The 12947-nt window shown below is 42.4% G+C and overlaps 1 protein-coding gene across 4 annotated transcripts in view; it reads left to right on the forward strand.

Annotated features, from left to right (window-relative positions):
• Nucleotides 1-12947, forward strand: part of SBF2 (SET binding factor 2) — a 496438-nt gene that overhangs the window by 286379 nt on the left and 197112 nt on the right. For all 4 annotated transcript variants that reach the window (XM_043970029.1, XM_043970030.1, XM_043970031.1 and 1 more), the window contains exon 14: nucleotides 9570-9774. In XM_043970029.1, coding sequence (XP_043825964.1) covers nucleotides 9570-9774 — 205 coding nt within the window. The remainder of the gene's footprint in view (nucleotides 1-9569; nucleotides 9775-12947) is intronic.

A 12947-nucleotide genomic window follows, 5' to 3' on the forward strand; every position in this document is an offset into this window, starting at 1 on the left:
TCCTGAAAGTATGATGGAGACTTCAAAAGAAATATGGAAATTTAGAGGAGATAAGGTTTGAGGAAAATAAGTTCTGTTTTGGATATGGTGAGTTTGAACAAAAGACGCATTTATGTTCTTACCTGTGGGGTTATACCAAGTTTCTTTAGTATCTAAGGTGCGGTCAGTCTCCTCCCCAGAAAATCTTTTTTTTTTTTTTGAGGCAATTGGGGTTAAGTGACTTGCCCAGGGTCACACAGCTAGTAAATGTTAAGTGTCTGAGGCCGAATTTGAACTCAGGTCCTCCTGACTCCAGTCCCACAAAGTCTTAACCTGATTGCTACTGGTGCTTTGTATTAAGGGTGTCTCACCCTGGTGCTGAGAAGTAGAGCAGTTGCTCCCAGGGGCTTTGGGGAAGAGGGGAGGCCTCCAGGCCTGGCTGCTTGTTTTGGATCAGGGTTTATTACCAGAGTGGGGAGAGGAAAGCATCAGGAATTCCTTGCTCTTCTCCATGAACCTGTTCCCTGTTGCAATTTCAAGGATGATGTCATTTTAGCTCCATTGCTATACGTCTCTTCCACCAACACAAAACTGGTTCAGCTTTAGAATTGTGGTGACTGGACAAGAAGTGATGAGACGTGACAGCAGGGATGGTGCACATCTGTACATCTGTATCTGAGTATAGGTTTAAAGTTCTTATCATGGGGCCTCTACTCATTGTATTACTACAGGGGTCCTCTACGGGGACCATGGCATTTGCCAGTAAACCTGGAGCCTTGCCTAGTAGGTAGGGAACCAGTGACAGGTTTTTTGAGTAGGGTGATGATATATATATAGTCCATTTAGATGCTGTACAGAAAAGGAAGTGTAAGGGAAGATCCTGGAGACAGGGTGGCCAGTTAAGAGGTTATTTCTGTGGTCCAGAGGAGAGATGGTGAGAACTCTACTCCCAGTGGAGTTCAACATCAGCAAGTGCACCCACACTTATGCACATGTAGCTAGGTAATATAGTGGATTGGACTTGAAGTCAGAAGGCCTCAGGCAAGTGACTCAATCTTTCTCAGCCTCAGTTTCCTCCATCTTTTTTTTTTTTTTAAATGGAGATAGTAACACCAGGTTGGTTCGAGGATCAAAGAAGATCAATTATGTAAAGAATTTTGTAAACCTTAAATCTGTTGTTGTTGTTATGACAAGGCTTCGGGAAATGGAGAAAATATATCTCTTTACAAGTACGGTATTACTTTATTTCATATGGAGATATAGGCAGTTTGCCATGAGGCCAGTGTTAACCATACATAGGTGAGACTATCAAATAGCAGCTCATGGGACCTGAGAATCATAGAAGCTTCCAGGGCTGGCCCCTGTCAGAGATAGGGGCCTTTTCTCAGCTTTTGACCTCCTGAACCCCTGCAGCCTTTGATATTTTGGTTTGTTTTTGTTTTTGCTAGACAGTGAGGGTTAAGTGACTTGCCCAGGGTCACACGGCTAGTGTCAAGTGTCTGAGGCTGGATTTGAACTCAGGTCCTCCTGAATCCAGGACTGGTGCTTTATCCACTGTGCCACCTAGCTGCCCTACCCTGCAGCCTTTGACATGGAGCACTACACTCTGCCTCTAGGTCCTCCCTTCTTCCTTCCTTGGCTTTATCACCTTGAACAAGATGCTCATGGCTTTGACTTTCTTCTGCTTCTTTTTCCTCTTCCCAGCCCCTGAAGGAAATCCAGCCCCTCCTCAGTACTTCCCTCTCCTTCCCTTCTCATGAACATCTCCTTCAGTTCCCCCTTTACCTTTAATTACTTCCTTTGCCAGGTGATCCTCAGATCTATTTTGCTGGCCCTGACCTTTTGTCCACGCTCTAGTTTCTAGCTCCCTTGCAGCCCTTTCACTTGGATGACCCGTATTTTAAACTGGTGTATACAAAAAGCTCATTAGTTTCCTTTCTAAATCAGTGCCTCCCCTCTTGATTTCTACTTATAGTAATCTCCTTTTATTTGTCTCCAAACTTTGAAGTTGTCTTTGACTCTTCCCTTGCTATCAGCTACTGCATCTGATAATGGACAGTCTTCTCTTTGCCAGAGCTCACAGTACCTTCTTTTATATTTTATTTGCTGTGCCTCTCTACTCTCTCCAGCTACACAGTTGAGGAGCATGCTCTTGCCACATTAATTTTTGTAATGTACTGCTTACATTATGCCACTCAGAATCCTTCCATGGCTCCATACTACCCAAGGATGAAGTGAAACTCCTTAGTTTGGGATTCAAGGATCTGTGCAGATTTACCTTTTTAGCTGTTTTTTCAACTCTTTCTCTATATCATCATCAGCATCCTCATGGGTAACATTAATATGACACCTTGAAGTTTACAAAGAACTTTACATATATTATCTCATTTGATCCTTACATCAATACTGGGAGGCAGGTTCTATTGTTATTACTGTTTACCAAATGGGGAAACCAAGGCAAAGAGAGGTTAAATAACTTGCCCAGAATTATACAGCCGGTAAGTATCTAAAGCAATATTTGAACTTTGGTCTTCCTGTCTCTACTATGCCACCTCTATATGAACCACCTCCATTGCTCCCAAAGCAGTCTACTCACCCTCCCCTGAAAAAGCTTCATATTATCTTACCCTCTCCACTTCTGCCTTCACTCGTAGCTGCCGAGAATGTCTTTCTCTTTCTCAATCCTCTCAGTCTTCCTACTCCTCAGATCCCATGTTCATGCTCTGTTGGCTTTTCTGTTGCCCAAGTATAACATGGTGGAAATGTAGGGAGAAACAAGTTCTTGTTTAGGGAAGGTTTTAATGGGCTTTGAGGTCAATGTGAATGAATCATCAGTGTGAAGCATCAGCTAAAAACAAAGCTAACACAATGTGACTACATACTTGCTCCAAGGATGTGAGATTTCATCAAAGTGGATTTTCCTCACCAATGTAGATCTCGGTCCCTTGCTTCTTGCCAGATGGCCCTCATAGGTTTCTATGGTTGAAAAAAAGGAATCGGTTTATGACAAACCTTCTACAGAAATCTCTCTGAACTTAGATAACTTCATCCTTGTGTGGCAGACATATAATCCATGGTCAGGCCCATCATTGAAGAGTTACAGCTTTGGACTATCTGCTGGTCATTGCAGGCCACTGGCATGACCTCTCAGAAGTCAGGTTTGCATTCACACAATGACAAAGCAATAGAGTAGTAGAACTTGGAAGTGGAATGAAGGAACTAGAAGTAGAAGTATGGTGCCTAGAACAAGGAAGGTAATAAGGGAAGTCTGGTGTCTTAGAAAGAACTCTATATTAAGAGACAGGTAATTTCTAAGGTTCCTTACAACTCTCAATATTTATGATGCTGTAATACAGCTTTGGCTTTTTCTGATAAGGTACTAATGATTGGCTACCTCACAAAACTGTGGCCAAAAAACTGTAAAGCAATCTATAAATTATAATATTATCAAGGTCCTATCATACTCTTTATTTGTGCAATTCTACCTAGAATATTGTGTTTCATTCTGGTTACCATAGTTTAAGGGACATATTAACAAACTGAGAAACAAAGGTGAACAGGATGATGAAGAGACTTAAAATCCTGTCTTCTTATTGTTGTTATTATTATCTTTATTAATAACTAGCATGTATATAGCACCTACTATGTGCCAAGCACTGTGTTGAACACTGTACAAATAATATCTTATTTAATCTTCACAATGACTTTGTGAGGCAGGTGCTATATTATCCCCATTTTACAGTTGAAGAAACTGAGGCAAACAGTTAAAAAGATTTGCTTAGAGTCATACCACTAGTCAGTACCTGAGGGTAGGTTTGAACTCAGGTCTTCCTGACTCCAGGCCCAGCACTTTACCCACCACACCACCTAGCTCCAAGCAAAGGCATTTATTAAGACTGTGTAGTAAGAAGAATAGGGACAGAACACTTGCCTCATAAACCTAGGACACAGTGTCCCACAAATATACAAAATGCTAGTGGAAAGAGTTGTAAAAACTCAGAGCACACTGGTTGTGAGGCACACGTGTAGAAAACATATGGCCAAATGTCTGAGGGAGAGACAAGGGTCAGGATGGTATGTGCCAGGTAAGTCAAACCACCACCGTTACCTCTACCACCACCTTCTTTCCTTTCCCCAATTCAGGGGCCTCTGAACCCCTGAGCCATCATCCATGGAAGCTGGAATCTCCATCTCCCCAACCTGATTCCTAAAGAGGTTCCAGTCAGACACCACAGTGCTAGTAGGCACTGTGCTTATCACTGGAGATAAAAAGTAAAACAAAAGAAGTCAGTCTCTGCTGCTAGAAGCTCACAGTCTAATGGTGAAGACACCCTGCAAACAATTATGTACAACCAAGGTATAATCTCAGAGAGAAGGTACTACTTTTGAGAAAGACTAGGAAAGGCTTCTTGAAGAATATGGGACTTTACCTGAGACTTGAAGAAAGCCAGGGAAGCCAGGAAGCAGAATCCTGTGCATAAAGGACAGCCAGTGAAAATACCCCAAGTTCAGAAGTGGCACATCATGTTTGAGGAGCCTCAGGGAGGCCGGGATAACTGGATCTCCGAGTAGTAGGTGGAGCCTTATCTGGATTCTCCCCAAAGCAGTGAACTCTCCATAATGCATCGATTCTGTTCCATTCCCATGGCATTTACCACCTACTTCCTTATATAGTTGCCATTTGTGTGCATGTGCTGTCAGTTGAGAGAGCAGACTGTCGTCTACATCTTTGTATGTGTACACACAGCACCTAGCTCAAGGTCTTCAGAGTATTCAGTAAATAGTAAGTGAACAAAAGCCATGTCCTTGGCTACTGGTTCGGTGCTGTGTGCTTGGTGTTGAACTGCTATCAAAATGGTCCCCATGGACCTATATTAGCATTGTGCAAATCTCCTCTTGTCCTGCCTATGCCTGTGCTGTTCAATCACTTCTACCCAAGCTGGTCCCTCTTGGGTCAGCAGTGAGTGACATTACACTGATGTGAAAGATAATGTGAATCCTGAGTCACTCAGAGGCCAGACAGTAGTCTTCCTGAAAGCAGATCAGGCTCCTTTGGACTCTAGTGCCTAGCATAGCTTTTCTTATATCCTGGAGGGAATTGTGCACTCATCCCTCTTCTCACTGAGGGGTGAGACACAGAGGTACTTTGGTGAAGAAGGAAGGAAGTTGGCCAAGTTGTACCCAGGAGGTAAAACCCCCATATTCTTTGTAGGAGAGGGGACTGTCACCCTCACCATTAGGCCTTGGAGCTATCTAGGAGTTCAGCTGCATTAGGTCTCTTCTAATTTATTGTTACTTTTAAAATATTCTTCTCTAAGGAGCATGGTAGCTCCTAGCTAATGCACACCATATTGTGCTGCCCCTCACTCAGGGCGAGGATCCGCATCTGGGCACAGTGACCGCACTGGGTCTTGATGTGGCAGCTATTCATGTGTTTGCCTCTTGTGAATTTCCAGTTGGGTTTTTTGGTTGAAGTTTTTTGTATTTTCCTTATTTTCAGTTTTATTTTCCAAAGGCCTGTAGACATATTTTCATTTAGTCCACCTCTCAAAATCCATGTTTCCATACTTAAGAATGTATGTCTTTCATGACTGGGGAATGATCAGCTGGGGGAAGGCCCTCTCTCTCCCTATCACTGCCTTGTCCTCAGAACCACTAGACATTCCTCCTGGAGGATACACACAGCAGTTTTGTAAGCCCTTGTGACAAGTCAGGATTATGACTAAAAGAAGAATGCTATTGGGACAGCAGTTTTTTTCAGGCAATTCAGCCTGGTCCTTTTGGAGGAATCTTTGCCAAATTCTCTCAAGCTGTCTAAACTTTTTATCTTTTCTTTGTATTTGAATTCCTTACTGAATCAAGGGAGAAGTTAATTTCCCTTCTCTTCAGTGGAAGAAAATATTTTTCTTTAATGAAAAATAAAAATTAGCTTGTATGTTTAGGCTGATGATAATACCACCATTATATATCTATGTAGGCTTTCCAGTTTAGAAGGCTTTTCACATTTATTATCTCATTTAATGTTTGTAATTTGTAAAAACAACTTGGTTTAGTCAGTCCAGAAGCATCTATTAAGCATGTAACTATATGCCATGCATTGTGCTAAGTGCTGGGAATACCACTACAAGCAAAATGAAATACTCTACCTACCTGTAGGGAGCTCACATTCTAATGAGAGAAGATACCACATAAAAGGAGGCTGGAGAGGTATGGGAGAGAGCAGAGCCAAGAGATGAATAAAAGATGGCTCCGTTTTGGGGAGGGCCATGGAAGAAGAGGCTACCTGGGAGAGAGAGAGAGAGAGCGATGAAGTCATCTGATTCATGGAGGTGCAGAGTCAGAAGAGTCGGAGGAGGAAAGATTGTGAGGCAAAGGACCTAAGTTTGAGTCCTGGCCCCAGAACTTACTAGTGCTGTGATGTTGAACATGTCACATAACCTCTCTAGGTCTCACTTTCCTCATTTGTAAAATGAGATCATTAGGCGAATTACGTCTGCATCTCTGCTCCTCGTAATATAGTCAGTTAAAATTCCTGTTAGTTATATGAAGCCAGAAGCCCAAGGCCAATCAGAGACTTTCACTGTTCCAAGGGATGACTGTATCATAATTTCTGAAGCTCCTTTGTAAACCAATGTCATTTGTTCTATGAATCCGTGCCGCCAATATGAATGGGGTCCTCTAATCCAGCCACACCAAGTTGTCATTTGTTCTTCTGCCCAGTAGAGGGCAGCAGCACAAGGGCTATGACATCACAAGAGCATCATTTTGGAAGAGTCTTATTTTAATTTCCTAACTGCAGATGAATGAATGAATCATGACCAAGCAGGAGTCATCTCTAGACTGTATTCTAATGAAGCCTGCCTGTACACCTGCAAATTCAGCTCTATTCTTAGAGAATACAGTCTCTAGAGTCAGAGGGCCTGGGTTCAAGTCCTACCTCCCACACTCACTTGTGTGCCTTTGGGCAAGTCATTGAACTTCCCTAAAGGGCCACAGTTCCTCATCTATGTAACGAGGAAGTTGCACTAAATAGCCTGAGGTTCCTCCAGATCTCTGGATCTCTGATTCTGCGACCCCGTGACTGTGTTTTACCTTGACCAGAATGCACCTTGACCCTGGCCATTTAGGGTTGTGTGGGGCCTTGCGGCCTTGCAGGAGGAGCACGGGCTGGCTGGGGAGTCAGAGCACTGGGTCTTTTTAGGCTCTTTTGTGGCTGAACAGGGGAGTAGGTAAGAACTGTATTCAGCTTTGCATTATCTTTTCAACTTGGAATGCTTGTGGGTGACTCCGGACCTAGACAGCCAGCTTGTACTTCTCAGAATCCCATTCTTCAACTTGTCAAATTACCCCTCCAACCCTGTACAATCCACCCCTCCTCCACACTTTTCCCATTTCTCATTGTTCTCCTGGTATTCCAGGCCCCCAGGTCAGCTGTCCTTGACTCACCCTTCCCTCTCACCTTCCAGTTATGAAAGCCCTAGAATATAGTCTTACTTTCTTGTCAGTGGTAGCCATTTTTATTTGTTGCATGGGCCCCAATTTAATCTGTTGCCACGTCATCTTAAATCTTCCTGTACAAAATCTCTAGCATCTCCTCATTCCTTTCCATTCTCACTGCTGACACTCTGGTTCAGGTTCTCATTATCTCTCACCTGGATCATTATTATTGCTCTTATCAGGGCCTCCTCTCCTGCAATTTCTATCAGAGTAACTCTCCTAAAGCACAGCTTTGATCACATTGTTCCCCAGCTCAAAAGCCTTTACTGGCTCCCTATTGCCTGTGGGATAAAATACAAACCTGGTACTGATGGTCCCTCCACAGCCTAATCTGAGCCCACCTTTCCAGCCTCTTCATGTGCTCATGTATTTTGTGTTCCCTCATCTCACTGCAGTTTTTTCTTACTCCTTGGCTTTCCATATGTACCTTTCTGACGTACCTGCTCTGTGCAAGGCACTGGGCTAGGTACTGGTGATACAAAACCAAAAATAATCCCAGCCCTCAAGGAGTTTCTATTCTACAGGGAAGATAGACTATGTGCACATCTAGTCAGCCAGCCAGCCAGCCAGCATTTATTAAGTGCCTGCCACATACCAGGCACTGTGATAAATAGCAGTGATACCAAGAAAGTCAAAAAACATTCCCTCTTCCCAAGAAGCTCAGTCTAACAGATAATAAGAGCCAGCATTTTTATAGGGCCCCTCACAACTCCTGTGATGTAGATGATACTATTATTTACTCCATTTTACTGAGGCAAACAGAGGTTAAGTGACTTGCCCAGGGGCATACACCTGTTAAGTGTCTAAGGCAGGATGTGAGCCCAGGTCTTCCTGACTCAAGGTCTGCATAAGGAAATACAAGGTAACACAAAGTAATGTTAAGAAGGAAGGAGCGCTAACAGCTGAGTGGATGAGAAAAGGCCTTGTTGAGGAGGTAGCGCAGGAGCTGCCCTTTGAGGAAAAGAAGGGAGACTAGGACAGAGAAATGATGACAGGCACAGGATCACTTGTACAGAGGCAGAAGACGGCACAGCATCGAGAGGGGCACTTTGCCTGGAATGAGTGCAGGAAGGAAGTTGGCAGCCACACTGTAGAGCGGGGCCAAGTTCTCTGGGCCTTGTCATTTGGGTAAGAGGAAGATCATTAAGACTGTTAGTAGGGTAATGATATGGCCAGTTCTCTGACTTGGCGATGTTAGTTTGACAGTTGTTAAGAAAATGAGTTGGAAAGGGAGGAGACCCTAGGCTATTGCTGTGGTTTGGGGGATAGTTCCTAAGGACCTGAACTTGAATAAAGGTCATGGAGATAGCGAGAAGGGGCAGGTTCGAGATGGGCCGCAGTGGGAGAGTCAAGACGATTCCAAGATTGTGACCCTGACTGTCTAGAACAATGATGGGACGACCCTCTGAGGCATTAGGGGAAATTCAAAGGGGGTGATGGGTTTGGGCAAAAATATACTGAATTCCACTGGAGTCATGTCAAGTTTAAGATGCTCATGGTTCATCTGTCAGCAAGCATTTGTTAAGCGCTGCACTCAAAGAGCTCCTGTTCTAACAGGAGAGACAACACGCAGACAACAGTGTGGGAGGAGAGCCCTAGCATTGCATTTGAACTGAGTCTTGAAGGAGGCCGGGGAAGCTGGGAGTCAGAATGGGGACAGCCCGTGGAAAGGCAGAGGCAGAAGATGGAGTGAGTGTTGCTGACTCGGTCATACCCAATTTCACTTTGCGCTTGTGCAGTACTGTGAATGGGGGTCACTCTTGTGAAATGCTAGATTGGAGTCGGCAGTTGAGTAGACAGCATTGATCTGTCTTATTATTCACTGTGTGCAGAAGACAGGCATGAGGCACAGGAAAGTGCTCAGAGGATAAAGACACAGGCCCTACCTTGAGGGGGCTTCAGAATTCATATTTGTACCATGAAAGATCGCCCCAGAAGAAACTGCTGGCCGTGGAGTTCCCAGGATAACCTTTTTTTCCCCAGTTTTTTCCCTCCTTCCTGCTTTTCATTTTCTCCTTCAAATTGTTCCCTAAATTGTGGTTACATTCAATGAACTGTTGATGTAATTTTCCTTAAATTTTACTCTTTTTCAGGAAAATCCAAATCCTCACATGGCATTCCAGAAAGTTCCACGGCCAACAGAAGGTTCTCACTTGCGAGTTCACATTCTTCCTTTCCCGAAGATAAATGAGGCCAGGGTTCAGGAGCTGATACAGGAAGGTCTTGCAAAGAACCAGCTTGCGCCTCCTACTTCTCGAGTGGAGAAGAAATGTGTTGTGCCCGCAGGCCCACCTGTTGGTATGTGTGTTAGGCTCCTTTTGACTATTGCTTATGTTGTCATGTTCATTGACTAGGTCTCTTTATAAGAATTCAAAGCTCTAATTCACTACTATGTATACTTTTGAGGCTTAAAAAAGGCCAATTTTGGAATTTTTAGTTGATTACATTTTTAATGGATTTGTTGTGTAATTGTGGTTGGTTTGATTCTTTTTTTATAACTGCCTTGGGACAGGTAGAAAGGAAATTTATTCCTAGTAGAATTTGGTTGGACAGTAGGCTTTCTTGATTTCCTTTTTTGTAATCTCCTTCTCTTCGGAATCCTCATTTGCTTCATCAGCATAATTTAGGCCAAATTCTTTCCTCAGATTCACGTGGTAGGTCCCACCGGACTCAGTGGGAGCCGCACGTGTGCATCCAAGAATCTAGCCCCGGCAGCCCTTCCTGTAAGGCAAAAACAAAAGTTGGCAAAGCCTGCATCCTACTTGCTATTCCATTACACATAAAAAATTGAAAATGCTTCATTATGCACAGTTGGTATTTCTTAGACTTGCAGAATTGGCCTGTACTACCTGAAGCAGATTTTAATCTTTAAAGATTTAGAGGCTAATTAGTTTTAATCTGCTCACTCAGAGTTTCAAAGGAAAAAAGAAACCCAAAGAATGAAGATGAATGAAACTGAAATCCTGGTATAGTGGAAGAACCTGGGTTAGGGATTCAGAAGAAACAGATGTAGTCCTTGACTCATCACTATGGCACAAAGAGAAGGCTACTTCCTGGTAACACTGGCATGACCTGTTCTTCATGAAGCACTCCTCTTTCTAAGCGCTCCCAAACTATCCCTTTAATCATCTGTTCTGGAATTTTCATCAGGAATTGCAGAGAAGCTCACTAGGCCATGCGTACCTCATTTTAAAAACTACAATATTTGTTCATTTCTAATACTCCAGCACCTCTTCCAAGCTCCATAATTTTTCAAAGTTCATTGACAACATCCCAGCGATTATATCAACAGCTTATTTTTGGTAACTTGGGATGTATTTTCTGTAAACTCATTTCCTCATCTATCTGCGGTTTCAAATCCTTGTTTACTATTTCTTTTTTATATGTACTGCCAGTCTAAAGATCTTTTCCCTTAGGAAAAAAAAAAAAACGACAGCAAAATGGGCATTGAATAATTCTGCCTCCTTGCACTTCAAGTATTAGTCTTTTCCTATGTTTTTGTTGTCTCTCTTCACCCCAACGTGGTTTTTGTTCCCCAATAAAAATGTCCTTTTTGATGTTCTTATCAAAACAGGTTTCATCTTGTTCTAGGCTTTAAAACAGCTCATGACATTCTTCCAGGGTCATGCCCCTCCTTTGTATTCAACTTCAGTTGCTTGCTTATCCTTGTTTCCATCTTCTGCACATCTTTTAAAAATCCAAGTTGATCAATAAATTTCCTATTTATTCACACTCATTCTTTTGTCATCTTCCCCTTTTCTGTCACCTCAGAATCAGTTGTTTACCCTCATACTTTTGTTCTTGACAACATTCCATCCCTCTTTAAGTGACATTCTTGATAGAATTTCAGGCCATGAGATCCTTTCTAGCCATTCTCTAAACTATTAAATTCCCTCACCAAAAACTTCATATACAAGACAGACATTATATAGCTGTCCCTTCTTTTCTTTTGTGATTCAGAGTGAGATGGCCATGTCCTCCTGAAGTTTTGACCATTTCTATTTCATTTGAATTCAATTCACTTAACATTTATTAAGGACCAGTGCAGCTACAAATACAAACCAAACTGTTCATGTTCTAAAGGAGTTTATATTTGATGGGGCAGGTAGGACACATATATAGAAAAGTAAATAAAAAATAATTTGAGGAGAGATATTTGTAATATTAGGAAAGACTTCCCAGCACCTAAACTGAATTTTAAAGGAAATCATGTACTCCAAGAGCTGGAGATTGGAATTTGGGGAACAGTTCCAGTTTGGCTAGAATGTCCATAAGAGAGAATTAAATAGATTAACTCTAGAAAGGCAAGTTGGGGCCAAAATGAGGAGGCTTTAAATACTGGAGGAAGAGCTTGCATTTTATCCTAGAGGCAAAAGGAAGCTTAGAAGATTTGGGGGCAGGGAAGTGACATGGTTAGACCTTTGTTCTTAGATTATTCTGGCCTCTTGTGGAAGAGTAGGTTGGATTGGGGAAAACCTGGAAAGAGGAGGACCAGTTAAGAGGTTACTGTAAAATGAAGAGGAGCCCTGAACTATAACTATGGCCATTTGAGTAAGAGAAAGGGCTCAGTATGGAAGAGGACCCCTCGGTAGAATCAGCCAGACTTGGTAATTGATTGGATCCCGAGAGTGAGAGAGAGGGCAGAGTCTAGGAGGACTCTGAAGTTTTGAAAGCCAGTAGAACTCTAAAGAAAAAGAGGAAAGTTTGGAAGAAGGATCACTTTAGGGAGAAGATGCTCATCTTTTGGAGAGGGGTTCAATACGCCTCTCCTGGAGCACATCCAGAGATTGTGAGCACACTACTTGGTAGCCCATGCCATTTGTTACAGCTTTAATTCAGTTCTTCACGTTAAACCAAAATCTGCCTTGTTTAACTTCTATCTGCTGATTCTAGTTCTGGTCTCTGGAGATAAATAGTAATCCATCTCTCATATGACAGTCCTTCAAATATATAGAGACAGTGATATCCCTGTGATAGGAAATAGAATGTCAAATCCACTAAGTGCTTGGAATTCAATTATTTAACAAGCATTTATTAAGCAGTTATTATATTACAGGTACTGTACTAGACACTGCACATGGAAAGAAAAAAAACAAAACAGTCCCTGTCCTCAGGGAGTTTACACTCTAACATGGAGGGCAGCGTACACATAAATGAGTAAATACGACATACCGTACAAAAGAGATAAAAGGGATCAAGTCCAGTAGGACAAATCCCCTTACTGATCCCCTCAAGTCTTTTCAACTATTGAAGTTATTATCAAGGAAAATTATCAACTGTTCTACTTTTGCAAAGAATTCTGACAGATACCCCAGTAATCATCATCCCCTATGTATGGCTATTATATTGTGTCTCTGTACTATTATGTTGCAGGAGCTTATCAACCAATCTCCCCTCATAGCTAGTTGAGGTTAATATATTAGTATCACAATATTCCTTTTGTTCCTCCCTCCATTGATCCTCATCCAATT

The sequence above is a fragment of the Dromiciops gliroides genome, chromosome 6 (assembly GCF_019393635.1).
Source record: "Dromiciops gliroides isolate mDroGli1 chromosome 6, mDroGli1.pri, whole genome shotgun sequence".
NCBI classification, from domain to species: domain Eukaryota; kingdom Metazoa; phylum Chordata; class Mammalia; order Microbiotheria; family Microbiotheriidae; genus Dromiciops; species Dromiciops gliroides.